Raw genomic sequence first — 16,123 nt, 5'->3', positions numbered from 1 at the left:
CTTCACGAATGGAGATTACACTGTTTTTAGATATGAGATATCCCTTCCTGGCTTTTTCCACCTGCAGCTTTGATAAGGATGGCATATTTTGTCCTTGAATTGTATCCTGCTCACATTTCTACCTTGTTTTTTTTTTTTTCCTACCTTGTTTTAAAAACCTTTCCCTGATCTAGCTGTGTCATTGACATTTCTATTACCCTTCTACTTCTTTTGTTCACTTAGCCCATGTAAAGTATAGTTTGTGACTGTTGCCCAGGCATGGTGTTTTTTTTTTTTTTTTTTTAACCTTTGTTACGTGGGAGAAAAAGAGATCAGTGGGAAGCCGGTCAGTGAGTAAAAGAGACTGAGGTAAGAATAATCCACACTATTAAGAAAACTTGTGAATTTCCTTTATTAGTTGAATTCAGCGTTTGCTATATATATAACATACGGTAAGCCACTCTGTGTGTGTGTGTGTGTGTGTGTGTGTGTGTGTGTGGTTTCTTAAACAAAGCTGGGTAGAAAAACAAGAACTGAGAATACAGTTAACTGATTTACCAATTACGCACTGTTAAATAAAGTACTGGAAATTACTTTGAGTTTCTTGAAAAATCCAGATTTAGGCTGCTTTCTAAAAACTGAAGGTTTTCAAAAAATCAAGTGACATAAATGCATCATATGTGAGTAGCACACCACATTGTTGAGCATCTGGGGCAGCTTTTTGAAACTGTTTATATGTGTATGTGTCATTGGATTCATCAAGTCTTGTAGAAGACTACCACAGCTCCAGTAAACTGTCATGTTAGTAGATGTTGGTTTCCAAGAATCTTTTATTTTCAGTAATAAAACTTACTTATTGAAGAGGAACATACAGAGATGTGCACAATCATAAGTGTACAGCTTAGTAAATTTTCACAGATACACCTGTGTTATCGCGACTCAGATTAAGAAACAGAAATTAACAGTGTCTGAGAAGTGCCACTCATGCCCCTTCCCATTTTTCCTCATCCCAAAGATAGCCACTATTCCAACTTTTTACACAAGAGATTAGTTTTGCCTATTTTTGAACTTTATATAAATGGACTCATGCTGTATGTACTCTTGAGTCTGGCTTCTTTCACCTAACATTATATTATTGTGAGATTCAGCCATGTTGTGTGTAGCTGTAGTTTGTTTCATTCTCATTTCTTTACAGTATTTTATTGTATGAATATACCACAATCTGTTTATCCATTCTAATATTGATGGTCATTTAAGTTTTTGGTGGTTATTATGAAAAACACCGCTTTGTGTCTTTGGTGCTATATATGTCCCTTTAGGGGTGTGTGTGTGTGTGTGTGTGTGTGTTTGTATTTAATTTTGTTTAGATATATGCCAAGGATGGGAATTGCTTGGTCATAAGAGTACGAATATGTTCTGCTTTGATAGATATTGTCAAACAGTTTTCCAAAGTGGTTGTGTCAGTTTACACTCTCACCACCAGTGTTTCTGTATTCCATTTTTTTTGTATCCTCATTAGTACTTGGTGTTATTAAACTTTAAAATTTTAGCAATCTTGGTGTATGTCTAGTGGTATTGTAATATGGCTTTAATTTATATTTCCCTGATGACGAATGAGATTGACTTCCATTCCATTTGATTTTCGTTCAGTTGGATTTCCTCTTTTATGAAATGCTGATTCAAGTCTTTTCCCTGTTTTACTGTTGGGTTATGTTTTTTTCTTATTGGTTTGTAGGAGTCCTTTATATATACTAGATATCAGTTCATATGTCTAGATTGTCTTGACTGTTTCTCACTCTGCAGCACTTTTTGCATTCTTATCCTTCAGTATACTAAAAAAGTAGTCTTCACTTTACCATCTAGATGGTGCATTGGAACCTTTCTAAAAAATATTTATTTAGGGGCTTCCCTGGTGGGGCAGCGGTTGAGAGTCCACCTGCCGATGTAGGGGACACGGGTTCGTGACCCGGTCCGGGAGGATCCCACATGCCGTGGAGCGGCTGGGCCCGTGAGCCATGGCTGCTGAGCCTGTGCATCCGGAGCCTGTGCTCCGCAACGGGAGAGGCCACAGCAGTGAGAGGCCCATGTACCGCAAAAAAACAAAAAAAGACAAATCTATATATTTATTTATTTATTTATTTACATTTTGGCTGCGCCGGGTTTTACTTGCAGCATGCACAATCTTTAGTTGCAGCATGCTGACTGTTAGTTGCGGCATGCAGGCTTCTTAGTTGCAGTTGTGGACTCTTAGTTACGGCATGCGAACTCTTAATTGCGGCATGCATGCGGGATCTAGTTTCCCAACTCAGGATTGAACCCAGGCCCCTTGCATTAGGAACGTGGAGTCTTACCCACTGGACCACCAGGGAAGTCCTGGAACCTTTTTATTTTTTTAATTTAAAAGTAATTTTACAAGTAATTTACAGAATTAAGAATAAAGGCATAATAAAAACAACTTACTAGAAATTTTAATTAAATTTTTTTAATTAATTAATTTAATTTTGTCTGCGTTGGGTCTTCGTTGCTGCGCGCAGGCTTTCTCTAGTTGTGGCGAGTGGGGGCTACTCTTCGTTGAGTTGCGCGGGCTTCTCATTGCAGTGGCTTCTCTTGTTGAGGAGCATGGGCTCTAGGTGTGTGGGCTTCAGTAGTTGTGGCACGCGTGCTCAGTAGTTGTGGCTTGCGGGCTGTAGAGCGCAGGCTCAGTAGTTGTGACACACGGGCTTAGTTGCTCCGCGGCATGTGGGATCTTCCTGGACCAGGGCTCAAACCCATGTCCCCTGCATTGGCAGGAGGATTCTTAACCACTGCGCCACCAGGGAAGCCCCTAAAAATTTTAAAAGAGGGCTTCCGTGGTGGCGCAGTGGTTGAGAGTCCGCCTGCCGATCCAGGAGACGCAGGTTCGTGCCCCGGTCTGGGAAGATACCACATGCTGCGGAGTGGCTGGGCCCGTGATCCGTGGCCGCTGAGCCTGCGCGTCCGGAGCCTGTGCTCCGCGGCGAGAGAGGCCACAACAGTGAGAGGCCTGCATACCGCCAAAAAAAAAAAAAAAAAATTTTAAAAGAATAAAACTCTTTGCATCAAGTAAATTTTGACACACAAACATTATAGAAGATGAAATAATTCTGTCACATATTCTTTTAGCAAAGCAGAATGATCCAGGTTCTTGCCAAAAATATGTGATGAAGTCTTCCCTGTTTAATAACTAACTGGATGACGATACCACATTTCCTTTCTGTCCTTAGAAATATATTGTTCACTCATCCTGTCTTGAGTTTGAGAGTATTCATCTAGGATATTGTCATCCGAGGACTCATAGAGATTTTGCTTGTATGATTAATTTCACATCATTATTAGGACCTAGAGCGTAGCTGTCTCTGCATTTATCTTTTGATTCATTTAATCATTTTTTTTTCTTTTGCGGTATGCGGGCCTCTCACTGTTGTGGCCCCTCCCGTTGCGGAGCACAGGCTCCGGATGCACAGGCTCAGTGCCCATGGCTCACGGGCCCAGCCGCTCCGCGGCACGTGGGATCTTCCGGGACCGGGGCACGAACCCGTGTCCCCCGCATTGGCAGGCAGAGTCTCAACCACTGCGCCACCAGGGAAGCCCTAATAATTTTTTTTTAATAAATTTATTTCATTTATTTTATTTTTGGCTGTGTTGGGTCTTCGTTGCTGTGTGCAGGCTTTCTCTAGTCGTGGAGAGTGGGGGCTACTCTTCATTGCAGTGCGCGGGCTTATTGTGGTGGCTTCTCTTGTTATGGAGCATGGGCTTTAGGCACGCGGGCTTCAGTAGTTGTGGCTCGTGGGCTCTAGAGTGTGGGCTCAGTAGTTGTGGCGCACGGGTTTAGTTGCTCCGCGGCATGTGGGATCTTCCCGGACCAGGGCTTGAACCTGTGTTCCCTGCCTTGGTGGGTGGATTCTTAACCACTGCGCCACCAGGGAAGGCCCATCTAATAATTTTGACACAACTTTCTGTGTCACTTTTCTTTGTCAGGAAATGAAAATTTCTGAATTCTCACTTGTGCTCAATGAACCCTAAAAGCAAGCTGCAGTATTTTGGGCAATGCAAGGAGGGGTGACAGCTTATTTTACAATTCCATCATTCTTTTGTTGTCTTTGTATTTTGATCTTTAGCATAGTTGGGAATAATTGATAAGGAATGATGAGTAATAATGAATTCTAGGATAAGAAGATCACAAAATGTTTCAGTATATAGAAAGAAGATTCCATAATGTATCTTAGGTTTATGAAAGAATTCAGTGGACCTATATGGTAATTGCAAGATAATGTAAACTTCATTCTCTTTTTCAAAAAGTAAATTTTCTCTTTGTTCTTAGGAAAGCCTGTAGGAAAAAAAAAAGTCATGAAATATCAATCCTTACAAATAGAACTGTTTTTAAAAAACTCAAAAACTATAATTGAATCCAGTGAACCCAAATGAACCCCAAGGGTTAATGGTATCTTTTTTTTTTTTTTTTTTTTTTTGGCAGTACGCGGGCCTCTCACGGTTGTGGCCTCCCGTTGCGGAGCACAGGCTCCGGACGCGCAGGCTCAGCAGCCATGGCTCATGGACCCAGCCGCTCCGCGGCATGTGGGATCCTCCTGGACCGGGGCATGAACCCGTGTCCCCTGCATTTGCAGGCGGACTCTAAACCACTGCGCCACCAGGGAAGCCCAATGGTATCTTTTGATTAATAGAAATTCTTGATTTTTCTAATTTAGTAGTCTAATTTATTGATCTTTTCTTTATGGTTAGTGCCTTTTCATGTCCTGTTTAAGAAATCTTTGCTTACTCCAAGCCCATAAATACATTATTGTATTTGTTTTCTTTTATTGTTTTACCTTTCTATTTTAAAATCAACAATCCGTATAGAATTGATTTTTTTGTTAATGTATAGTATGAGGTAGGGTAAAGTTCATTGTTTTCCATATGGCTATCATGTTGACCCCAGTACCATTTATTGAAAAAGTCATCCTTTTCTTACTACTTTACAGTGTCTCCATCATAACTCAAGTGACTATATATGTGGATTTGTCTGTGGATTCTATTACTTTGGTTTGTCTATCCTTGCACCAGTGTCAAATAGTTTTTTTTTTCTTTTTTTTTTTAATTAATTAATTTTATTTATTTTTGCCGTGTTGGGTCTTCGTTTCTGTGCGAGGGCTTTCTCTAGTTGTGGCAAGTAGGGGCCACTCTTCATCTTGGTGCGCGGGCCTCTCTTGTTGCGGAGCACAGGCTCCAGATGCACAGGCTCAGTAGTTGTGGCTCATGGGCCTAGTTGCTCCGCGGCATGTGGGATCCTCCCAGACCAGGACTCGAACCCGTGTCTCCTGCATTAGCAGGCAGATTCTCAACCACTGCGCCACCAGGGAAGCCTGTCAAATAGTTTTAATTACTGTAGCTTCATAATAAATCTTGATATCTCTTAGTGTAAGTCCTCCAATTCTGTGTTTCTAGATCAGGGATTTTCTGTGAAGGCTGAATTGTAAATATTTTTAGGCTTTGTGGGCCATGTTTGGTCTCTGTCAAATATTTTTCTTTCTTCCTTTTTCTTTCTTTCTTTTTTTAACCTATAAAAATATTTTAAAAATCAGTCTTAACTGGGTTTGGCCCTGGGCCGTAGTTTGCTGACCCCTGATCTAGATTGTCTTGACCATTCTTGGTCCTTTCTGTTTCCCATATAATGCTTAGAGGCAGCTTGTCAGTTTTCAAAAATACGCTGGAATTTTGCTGAACATGGCATAGACTCTATTGACCATCTTGAGGAAGAACTGACATTTTAATAATATCAAGGCTTCTGATCAGTTATACCTATTTTTGATTAGTTTTAGGATTGGAATTGTGACCTCTTCCATTCTGTAGCTGTCTTACTAGGTTTAACAAGGGACTATGAACACCATAATTTTTCTTAATGCTTCCATTTGCCATGGCTTTTCCTGTTTATAGTGATTATTTCTGTTTGGAATTTTGATTTTAGGATCTTGGTTATACATATTAGAAAATGGCATTATTTCACATGAAAACTAAAAGGGCAGGAATTTGATTCCAGAATTTAAAATCTTGTAATTACCGTGGTCTACTGATGTGAATGTGTTTATATATTGTGATAATCAGACATTATCTTGTTTAAGGGTATTTGTATTTCTGCATCCCTCTTAAGTTTTTGTACCCAATTTGGAGTATATTTTTTGTATCAAGTTTTGAAATTTTTATACCTAGTTCTAATGGTTTCATACCTAGTTTTAGGGGTTTTATTTTTTAGAAGTTTATGAAATACCTAACTGTACAAGCAAAAATTTTCAAAATATTTAAACACCAGATGTTTGTCTTTTTTTCTTTTCATCTAACCAATGTACAATGCATGTGTTTTTGTGTGATTGTATTTAGTGGATGTATACTACGTTTGTACTTTATTTCCAGTACGTTTTTATACGTTAAAAAGGTCATAGTAGTTCATTGTGTTGATGTAAAGATGGCTTATTTTCGTACATATGTTTAATATGAGTATCTCTTAATATATTTATTCCAAAGGCCTAAAAGCTCTTTACTTTTATAAATCAAAAAGGTTTTGATAGTCTGACATTTTTAACATCCTTGAACTTTGAAAAATTTGAAGTGCAGTATTGATAACTAATTTCCATTTATATGTAGTGTTGAAAGTATATTTCAATTGGTTTAACATATTCTGACTCCCCAAATAAAAATAAAATGATGCCCCTTGGCTCCTAAAAGCAAAGCACCCTACCTTTTCATAAACACTGCATATTATATATGCAGGCATGAGGCTTACAGAAGTGAGTTCATTACGTTTTACAACTTTTCCACCATGTTCACTTCTTCTATATCTTTACATCTTTTAGTGCCTTCTGCTTCCTTTATCCTTTCCTCTGGCCTTTGCCTATGCTCTTTTCCTTGTTTGGAATCCCCTTTCTGTCATTTTTTGCTTATCAATCCCTACTTTTCCTGCCCTGGGGATGGCACTTCTGTAATTATGTGTCGAGATCTTTCAGTGAGTCAGACATTGGGGATACTTAAGTGAGCAAGACCAACATGCCCCATATTTATCAAATTCTGTTCTAACTGTTGATTTACTTGTTTCATTCTTCTTATGGACTGTGAACTCCTTGAGGTTAGGTATCAGTTTATTTCCAGCACTAACACAGTACACGACAATTAGTAGGTGTTCAATAAATGTTGCTTACGCCAGAATGTCTTAGTTACGGGTAAAATTCTCAAGGCGTTCACAGTTTAGTTAAAAAGCAGTTCATTCATATTCAGAATTTGATTATAACACTAGCTAACATGTTGAAAAGTGTTCTTATACAGACTTGTGTATTATATATAGTCTTCTCTTATCACTTATATGAACTAATAATTGCTGAATTCAGTACAAAACAGATGACTTTACATATCTTTAATGACCTAAGGTGTTATTTCAGACACTTTGAATTAATAAATGTAACTTCAAGAAAAGGAACCAAATCATCACAAAACCTGAAATGGCATACTTCTTTACCTTCATAAATATGTGGTCTTTATCTTTAGCATTGCAACGTACCTTTTTTTTGGGGGGCTGCATCACGCAGCTTGTGGGATCTTAGTTCCCTGAACAGGGATCGAAGTGGAAGCTCGGAGTCCTAACCGGGAGTTCCCTGTGACATGGTTTTGACAAGCACCTGGTCAGCTCCTTTCCTCTTTGTCCAACAATAGCTGTGTCAAGCCTTCACTATTCTGCATAGACCATCTGTGCTAATGTTGCTTTCTCTGTCTTAGCAAACATCATTATTTCTCTTTGTATCTTTCATTTAGCTTCCTGCTTCACAGAGATAATCAAGGCTTTCAGGCCCAATGAAACTCACTTCCCGGCCTTACCATTACTTAAGTTGCCATCCTAATCTTTCTCGTACTCTCAGAAGAAGCCCTTTTCCTGGTTAGGGCTAACACTCTCTGTGTGTCTTTTAAAGAAATACATTTTACATTTTTATCAAAGTGATACACACACTTGGTTTTTTAAAAATCAAGAGAAACAACCACCCACTGCCCCAAACCACCCTAGACATATTTCCTAATGACATCTTTTAATTCTTTAGCTGTTTCTTTTGGTAGTTACCTTCATATCACTAAATAATGTGTTGCTACTTTCTTGACTTACACATGTATACTTACACATTAGATACTACATGTTTACTTCCTATTCTGATAGATAAAGGTTTAGTTCTTATACTGTTCTCTAACTCCATCTGCCCAATATATTTATTTCATTCAGTAAATAATGTTCATAGAGGTAAACAGTGTATTGTGATTACATTTCCTTTAGCATAATAACTTTTTTAGAATTTCTAGTTGCCTTTCTTCTTGCAACATCTTTTTTAAAAAAATATTTATTTATTCGGCTGCATTGGGTCTTAGTTGTGGCACGTGGGCTCTTTTTGTTGCAGTGCATGGGCTCTTAGCTGTGGCACACAGGCTTCTCTAGTTGTGGCACACAGACTTCTCTCTAGCTGTGGCATGCGGGCTCTCTAGTTGTGATGCGTGGGCTCCGTAGTTGTGGCACGTGAGCTTAACCCCTGGACCACCAGGTAAGTCCCTCTTCTTGCAACATCTTTAAAATAATCCTCCAACTCCAGACTCAAAAGCAACATCTCTTTTTCTCTTGAGATCTCTCCCCCAGATTCATGCATTCTCTTGCTTTTGCCTGGGCTGGTTGGCTGGTTTGCTGCTTTCAAGATCTGTCATATGGCTGTTACTCCAGCATTTCCCTTGACTCTCCTTCTAGATTGGATTCACTGTTTACTGAATCTCATGGCTTCCAGTTTGTGGTTTAGTGCCTCCTTTTCCTGGAGTGCATGCTCAACTAAGAAATTGTGGGTTGGAGTTTCCTGAGCCCTTGCATGCCTGAAAATATTTTAATCTAACCTCACACTTGATTAGTAATTTGGATATATAATTTGAGGTTGAATATATTTTTATTATAATTTATGTAAACTAAAAAACAAAAGAAAACAAAAAGTTTACCCATTTTTCCCACCTCCACACCCTGCCTCTGGCAACCATCAGTCTGTTCTCCATATCTATGAGCTTGGTTTTTTAATTAATTAAAATTTTTTTAAGATTCCAAATATAAGAGAGATCATATAGTATGTCTTCCTCTGACTTATTTCACTTAGCATAATGCTCTGCAGGTCCACTTATATTGTTGCAAACGAAAAGATTTCATTCTTTTTTGTGGCTGAATAATATTCCATTGAATGTATATACCACATCTTCGTTATCCATTCATCCATCAACAACATAGGTTGTTTCCATACCTTGGCTATTGTAAATAATGCTGCAGTGAACACGGGGTGGGGGGGAGGTGCATATATCTTTTTGAGTTAGTTTTTTCATTTTCTTCCAATAAATAGAAGTGGAATTGTTGGGTCATATGATAGTTCTATGTTTAATATTTTGAAGAGCCTTCATACTGTTTTCCATAGTGGGCTTCACCAGTTTACATTCCCACCAGTGGTACACAAGGGTTCCCTTTTCTCTGTATCCTTGCCAACACTTGTTATTTCTAGTCTTTTTGATAATAGCCTTTCTAACAAATGTAAAGTACTATCTCATTGTGGTTTTGATTTGCATTTCCCTGATGATTAGTGATGTAGGGCATCTTTTCATGATGTCTTCTTTGGAGAGACATCTCTGTATCTTCTTTGGAAAAATGTCATTTGTCTGTTGGAAAAGTATCTATGATCTTTTGCTCATTTTAAAATCATATTGTTTCTTTTTTTGCTGTTGAGTTGTATGAGTTCTTTATATATTTTGGAATTAGCCCCTTATCAGATACATGATTTGCAATATTTTCTCCCATTCAGTAGGCTGCCTTTTCATTTTATTGATGGTTTGCTTTGCTGTGCAGAAGATTTTTAGTTTGATGTAGTCCCACTTTGTTTTTGCTTTTGTTGTTTTGCTTTTTTTTTTTAAGTAAGCTTTTTTAAAAGCTTTTATTTACTTTATTTATTTTTGGCTGCATTGGGTCTTCACTGCTGCACTCAGGCTTTTCTCTAGTTGTGGCGACCGGGGGCTACTGTTCGTTGAGTTGCGCAGGCTTCTCATTGTGGTGGCTTGTTGCATAGCACGGGCTCTAGGCGCTTGGGCTTCAGTAGTTGTGGCACACGGGCTCAGTAGTTATGGCTTGCAGGCTGAGTAGTTGTGACGCGTGGGCTTAGTTGCTCCGCGGCATGTGGGATCTTCCCAGACCAGGGCTCAAACCTGTGTTCCCTACATTGGCAGGCAGATTCTTAACCACTACACCACCAGGGAAGTCCCTGTTGCTTTGCTTTTGATGTCAGAATCAAAAAATCATTGCCAATGGGGCTCCCACTCTTCTTCTCATTTTGGAGACATTTCTCAAATATATTGTGATCTCTGGTTGTCCATTTATGTTTAAGAGTGGGAGACACTGAAGCTGATTGGGAGCTCTGTGTATATGTGGGGGGCTAACCAATTGTCAGACTTTGCTTTAAGTGATAGGGCAAAAAACTGCTAACGCTACGGGACCCTTAAATTCAGGCATTTAGAGACATTCAAGACCAGAGAAAGGCTGATCAGTGGTTCTGAATATAGATTTTAATTTACATAATTTTAGCCCCAAGTCTTACTTGTCTTTCCCCAGCATCCCTGGATTCTGAGAATCCTGACCCTCTCTGGGTTTCTGTGGGCAGGCCAGCCCCATTTTGATTGTAACCTTCTCTGCTACCAGCACTCTAAACTGCGGCTTCTTCCTGTTCCATATGTTACCACTCATGTTTGTTCTTTGTCTTCCAGAATTTAAAAACAAAATCCTCATCTACTGGTAGCCCCTTCTCTCTGTTTATAGTGAGTTTATGTATTTTTATTTATTTATTTTTTAAATGTTATTTATTTATTTATTTCTGCATTGGGTCTTCGTTGCTGCGCGTGGGCTTTCTCTAGTTGTCGCGAGCGGGGGCTACTCTTCGTTGCAGTGCGCAGGCTTCTTATTGCGGTGGCTTCTCTTGTTGCGGAGCACCGGCTCTAGGCACGCAGGCTTCAGTAGTTGTGGCTCTTGGGCTCTAGAGCGCAGGCTCAGTAGTTGTGGCGCACGGGCCTAGTCGCTCCACGGCATGAGTTTATGTATTTTTTAATTTCTTGCGATGACTATATAGTGTCAACTTGGCTGGGCTGAAGTACATTTTCCAGCCGTGTTTCTTTCTTTCTTCTATGTTTCTTATTAGGGTGGGTCACGGGAGATTTTTGTGTCTAACATGAAACATTTATCCCTGGTCAACCTGAAATTTTCTAACCCTTTCCCCAGAAAAGATTATAAAGCCCCTTTTCTGTCTTTGGGGAAATCGTCATTCTCTAGCTGGTTTACATCCCCTCTTTGATATTCTGTAACTTAAATTCTGAGATATAAAGCTATCTAGTACTAATACATCTTACGTTAGATGATAAGGAAGAAAACTCAATCAAAAACATTTGACTAATAAATATATACTTAAACATTTAATATCAAACGTTAAGGAAGAAATATTCATAACTATCACAGCCCGTATTTCAGCAACTGGTCATGTAATTACAGTTGGTATTTATAACTTGCCTTCTTCCTCTACTTAATCCATATTCCCTTTAGTCTCAGTGAGCACCGCAGCTGGTCTTGGTTCCTTGTCTGGTGGAGTGACCCAAACCTTCATTTTTGAAAGGTCTGAGCTATTCTCAACCCTGCCTGAATTGAGTTATTTTAGTTTTCTGTTGACTTTAATCACAGGACATGGAAGTACTAAGGGATGTCCTAGAGGATCTCCTCCATTCCAGACATATTCCTCACCCTCACTGTGTAGAAATAACCCAATTTCCCCTTGAATGACAGGATTAATCCCCCCCAGCCAGTACAGTAACTCCCTTTTTTGCTTGTTGATTCAGAACCCAAAGTGGCCAGATGGCAGTCTGAACTGGAGTTTAATAGAATCATTGTTGTGTCCCCTGATAGAAGCATTCTCCCTTTGAAACTAAGACTTCTAGATCACCAAAGACAGATGTCACAGGGATGGGAAGTTAATATTTTGCTGAAACCGAATTTATTACTCTCATTTATTTCCCTAACAAATGAAAGAAAAACCCTTCTATTTCTCATTAGAGGCATGAAAGGCATCACTATCACCGAAGCCAAAAACCTTGGAACCATCCTAAATTCTTCCTTTTCCATTATTTTAATCCCACCTGTTAGAAAATTTATCAGCTTTACTTTCCTTCACATCTCTCTTTATCTCCTCCTTTACATCCTCATATCAATCACTGCCTTAGAACAGACTTCACCTTCACTTACTCAAATTGTAGAGACAATCTACAATTAGCTTTTCCCACTTATCCATTTACTACTTTTCTGCTAGAGAAATCTTTTAAAAATCACGTCATAGTTAGTGGCTCTACGTGCTTAAGGTAATTTCCAACTCCTTACCCAGCTGAATTAATTCACCTGTTGTAACAGAGATCCAAAGTCACATGGCTTTAACAAGTTAGAAGTTTATTCTCTCTCGGGACTTATATGGTGGCTCTACAGTGTTAAGAATCCAGGTTCCTTCTGATTTGTTACTTTACCATCTCTTAGTATGTTGGCCTTATCTACGTGGTTCAGGATGCCTCACCACCATGTCAGAGCCAGCATGAAAAAGAAAATGGTGAAGAGACGGATGTGTTCTTCCCTTTAAGTTTACAACCTGGAAGGATGTGTAAATCATTTTCACTCTCAGCTCATTGGCCAGAACATGGCTAAACGTTCCAGCTGCAAGAGAGTTTGGGAAAAGGAGTTTTTAGTCTGGCTATCCTTATGTCTAGCTAATAATGGAGAGGCTCAATTACTGTAGAAAAAGGGGGAATGAATATTGGAGGTGTACCAGTAGTCCATGCCACCGAGGTATACGAGGTCTTCTGGAGATTGACCCTTGCCTGCCTCTTTACCTTATCTCTTAGTGTGCTGCTTTTCCACTCCTTCTCCTTTCCTAGGTGTCCTAGATTTTGTTTCCTCTTTCTTTCTGCCATGCTAAACTGTTTGCCAAACATGCTATGCTGGTATGTGTTTCTCTGCCTTTCCTCATAATGCTTCCTTAGCCTGAGATGTCCTTGCCACCCACTGCCATCATCTCCAATACTCTCTGTTAACCTGATCTCTGAGAATTTGTTTTTCAAGAGTTAACTTAAGCATCTTCTATGATATAAAGCCTTTATTGGAGAGCACCACCTTCACCCTGGTAGAACTAACCATTCTCTCCTCTGTTGCCCTTACTATATGCAGATAGACTTTAGTCATTGTACCTTTTGGCAGTTATTTACACTTAGATTCTTTCTTTTCCATTGTAAACCCTTTGAGGGTAAAGAAGACATTTTATTCATGTATCCCTTGGATGTAGCATAGTGCCTGACAGAGGATATACACTAAATATTTACCAAATATGCAAGTGGGTCCCTAGCAAAAATATCTCTGTCCGGATTTTTAAATGTCAGGGCATGCTCTTAAGACATAGCTGGCTGCTGTTTTTTCAACTTTTTGTCAATTAGTCAAGATGATAATGTTAGCTCCAACAATATCTGTAATCATCCTATATTATCTTGTTAATTGTTTCATATTTAGTTTTTAGTTATAATTTAACTCTAAAAGTACTTTCAGAATTCTACGGGACTTTTTTTTCTGTTTGAAATGAGTGGCCTTTTCTGTCTACTAAGGCACAATATTTATAATTGCTTTTGAACAATTCAGTATATCAGTGACTTGCTGCAGGAGATTTGTCCTGAGACCTTCTGAGCTCTGCCACCTTAACATACTGGTTCTAAGATATAGATATCTCAGGGTTTGTTTAATGACTAAGAGTCATTTTTGTAAACAGATACTAAGGCAAGATTGCCTTAAATATTTTTACATGGAGAATTTTTTTTTTCTGCTTTACTGTCTTGAGTAATATCTTTTGTTTTACTTGTAGATTTGATGGTCCTCGAAGATTTGAGGATTTAGGGTCAAGGTGTGAAGGACCGAGACCCAAAGGGCCTCGTTTTGAAGGAAATCGCCCCGATGGGCCAAGACCCAGATATGAAGGTCACCCAACAGAGGGCGCTAAAAGCAAATGGGGAATGATTCCCCGGGGGCCAGCATCTCAGTTCTATATTACCCCCAATACATCCCTCAGTCCTCGACAGAGTGGACCACAGTGGAAAGGCCCCAAACCAGCTTTTGGACAGCAACATCAGCAGCAACCTAAGTCACAAGCAGAACCAGGAAACAAAGAACCATTAGCAGACACCAGTAGTAACCAGCAGAAGAATTTTAAAATGCAATCAGCTGCATTTTCCATTGCTGCAGATGTAAAGGATGCCAAGGCGGCTCAGTCAAATGAGAATCTAAGCGACTCTCAACAAGAGCCACCTAAAAGCGAAGTCTCGGAAGGGCCCATAGAGCCTTCTAATTGGGACCAGAATTCTCAAAGTATGGAGACTCAAATGGACAAAGCCCAAGCTGTTACTCAGCCTGTACCCCTTGCAAATAAACCTGTACCTTCTCAATCTACTTTTCCCTCAAAAACAGGGGGGATGGAGGGAGGAACAGCAGTAGCAACATCATCATCACTAACTGCCGATAATGATTTTAAACCTTTGGGTATTGGTCTTCCCCATTCAGAAAACAACCAAGATAAAGGGCTGCCTCGGCCAGATAACAGAGATAATAGGTTAGAAGGCAATCGAGGCAGCAGCTCATCTTACAGAGGTCCTGGGCAAAGCAGAATGGAAGACACACGGGATAAAGGACTAGTAAATAGAGGTCGAGGCCAGGCAATCAGCCGTGGCCCAGGGCTGGTCAAGCAAGAAGACTTTCGTGATAAAATGATGGGTAGAAGAGAAGACAGTCGAGAGAAGATGAGTAGAGGAGAAGGCAGCCGGGACAGAGGGTTGGTGAGGCCAGGAAGCAGTCGGGAGAAAATGCCAGGTGGTCTGCAAGGCAGCCAGGAGAGGGGTAGAGCTGGCAGCCGAGAAAGGGGACCACCTCGGAGGGCTGGCAGTCAGGAGAGAGGACCCCCTCGAAGACCTGGGAGTAGAGAGAGAGTACCACCCCGAAGAGCCGGGAGCAGGGAGACGGGACCACCTCGAGGGCCTGGCAGTCGGGAAAGGGGTCTGGGAAGACCAGAGTTTGGTCGTGACAGAGGTCCATTTAGACCAGAACCAGGAGATGGTGGGGAAAAAATGTATTCGTATCACCGAGATGAGCCTCCTAGGGCAACGTGGAACCATGGAGAAGAGAGAGGGCATGAAGAGTTCCCATTAGATGGTAGAAATGCTCCAGTGGAACGAGAAAGACTTGATGATTGGGATAGAGAGAGATACTGGAGAGAATGTGAACATGACTATCAAGATGATACACTAGATTCCTATAACAGAGAGGACAGGTTTCCGGCACCATCTCGATCTCACGATGGAGATAGACGAGGCCCTTGGTGGGATGATTGGGAGAGAGATCAGGATATGGATGAGGACTACAACAGGGAAATGGACAGGGACTTGGACAGGGATGTGGATCGGATTGGAAGACCTATGGATATGTATGATAGAAATTTGGATAATGAGTGGGACAGAGATTATGGGAGACCACTGGATGAACAAGAATCACAGTTCCGTGAACGAGATATTCCATCTCTTCCACCTTTACCACCCCTCCCACCTCTTCCACCTGTGGATAGATATCGGGATGATAGATGGAGAGAAGAAAGAAATCGAGACCATGGGTATGATCGAGATTTCCGTGATAGGGGTGAGTTGAGGATCCGAGAGTACCCAGAAAGAGGAGATACGTGGCGGGAAAAGCGAGATTATATTCCTGACAGAATGGACTGGGAAAGAGAACGATTGTCAGACAGATGGTACCCATCTGATGTGGATAGACATTCCCCCATGGCGGAACATATGCCCTCCTCACATCATTCTTCTGAAATGATGGGGTCGGATGCAAACTTAGACTCTGACCAAGGCCTTGGAGGGGTAATGGTTCTCAGTCAGAGGCAGCATGAAATCATTTTGAAAGCTGCACAAGAACTGAAAATGCTTCGGTAAGTTAACTACTTAAGATCATTTCTTTTAGTCAAAACCGCATTCAGACTGC

General features: G+C 40.4%; 1 protein-coding gene across 7 annotated transcripts in view; it reads left to right on the top strand.

Annotated features, from left to right (window-relative positions):
• Nucleotides 1–16,123, top strand: part of YLPM1 (YLP motif containing 1) — a 66,533-nt gene that overhangs the window by 17,051 nt on the left and 33,359 nt on the right. For all 7 annotated transcript variants that reach the window (XR_012329902.1, XR_012329903.1, XM_019921079.3 and 4 more), the window contains one exon: nt 13,959–16,070. Coding sequence is in view for 5 of the 7 variants with exons in the window: in XM_019921079.3 (XP_019776638.1) it covers nt 13,959–16,070 (2,112 nt within the window). In the remaining 2 variants the exon portion in view is untranslated. The remainder of the gene's footprint in view (nt 1–13,958; nt 16,071–16,123) is intronic.

The sequence above is a fragment of the Tursiops truncatus genome, chromosome 2 (genome assembly GCF_011762595.2).
Source record: "Tursiops truncatus isolate mTurTru1 chromosome 2, mTurTru1.mat.Y, whole genome shotgun sequence".
Classification (NCBI taxonomy): Eukaryota; Metazoa; Chordata; class Mammalia; order Artiodactyla; family Delphinidae; genus Tursiops; species Tursiops truncatus.
The sequence above is the reverse complement of the archived record's forward strand: the minus strand, read 5'-3'. Positions and strand labels throughout refer to the sequence as shown.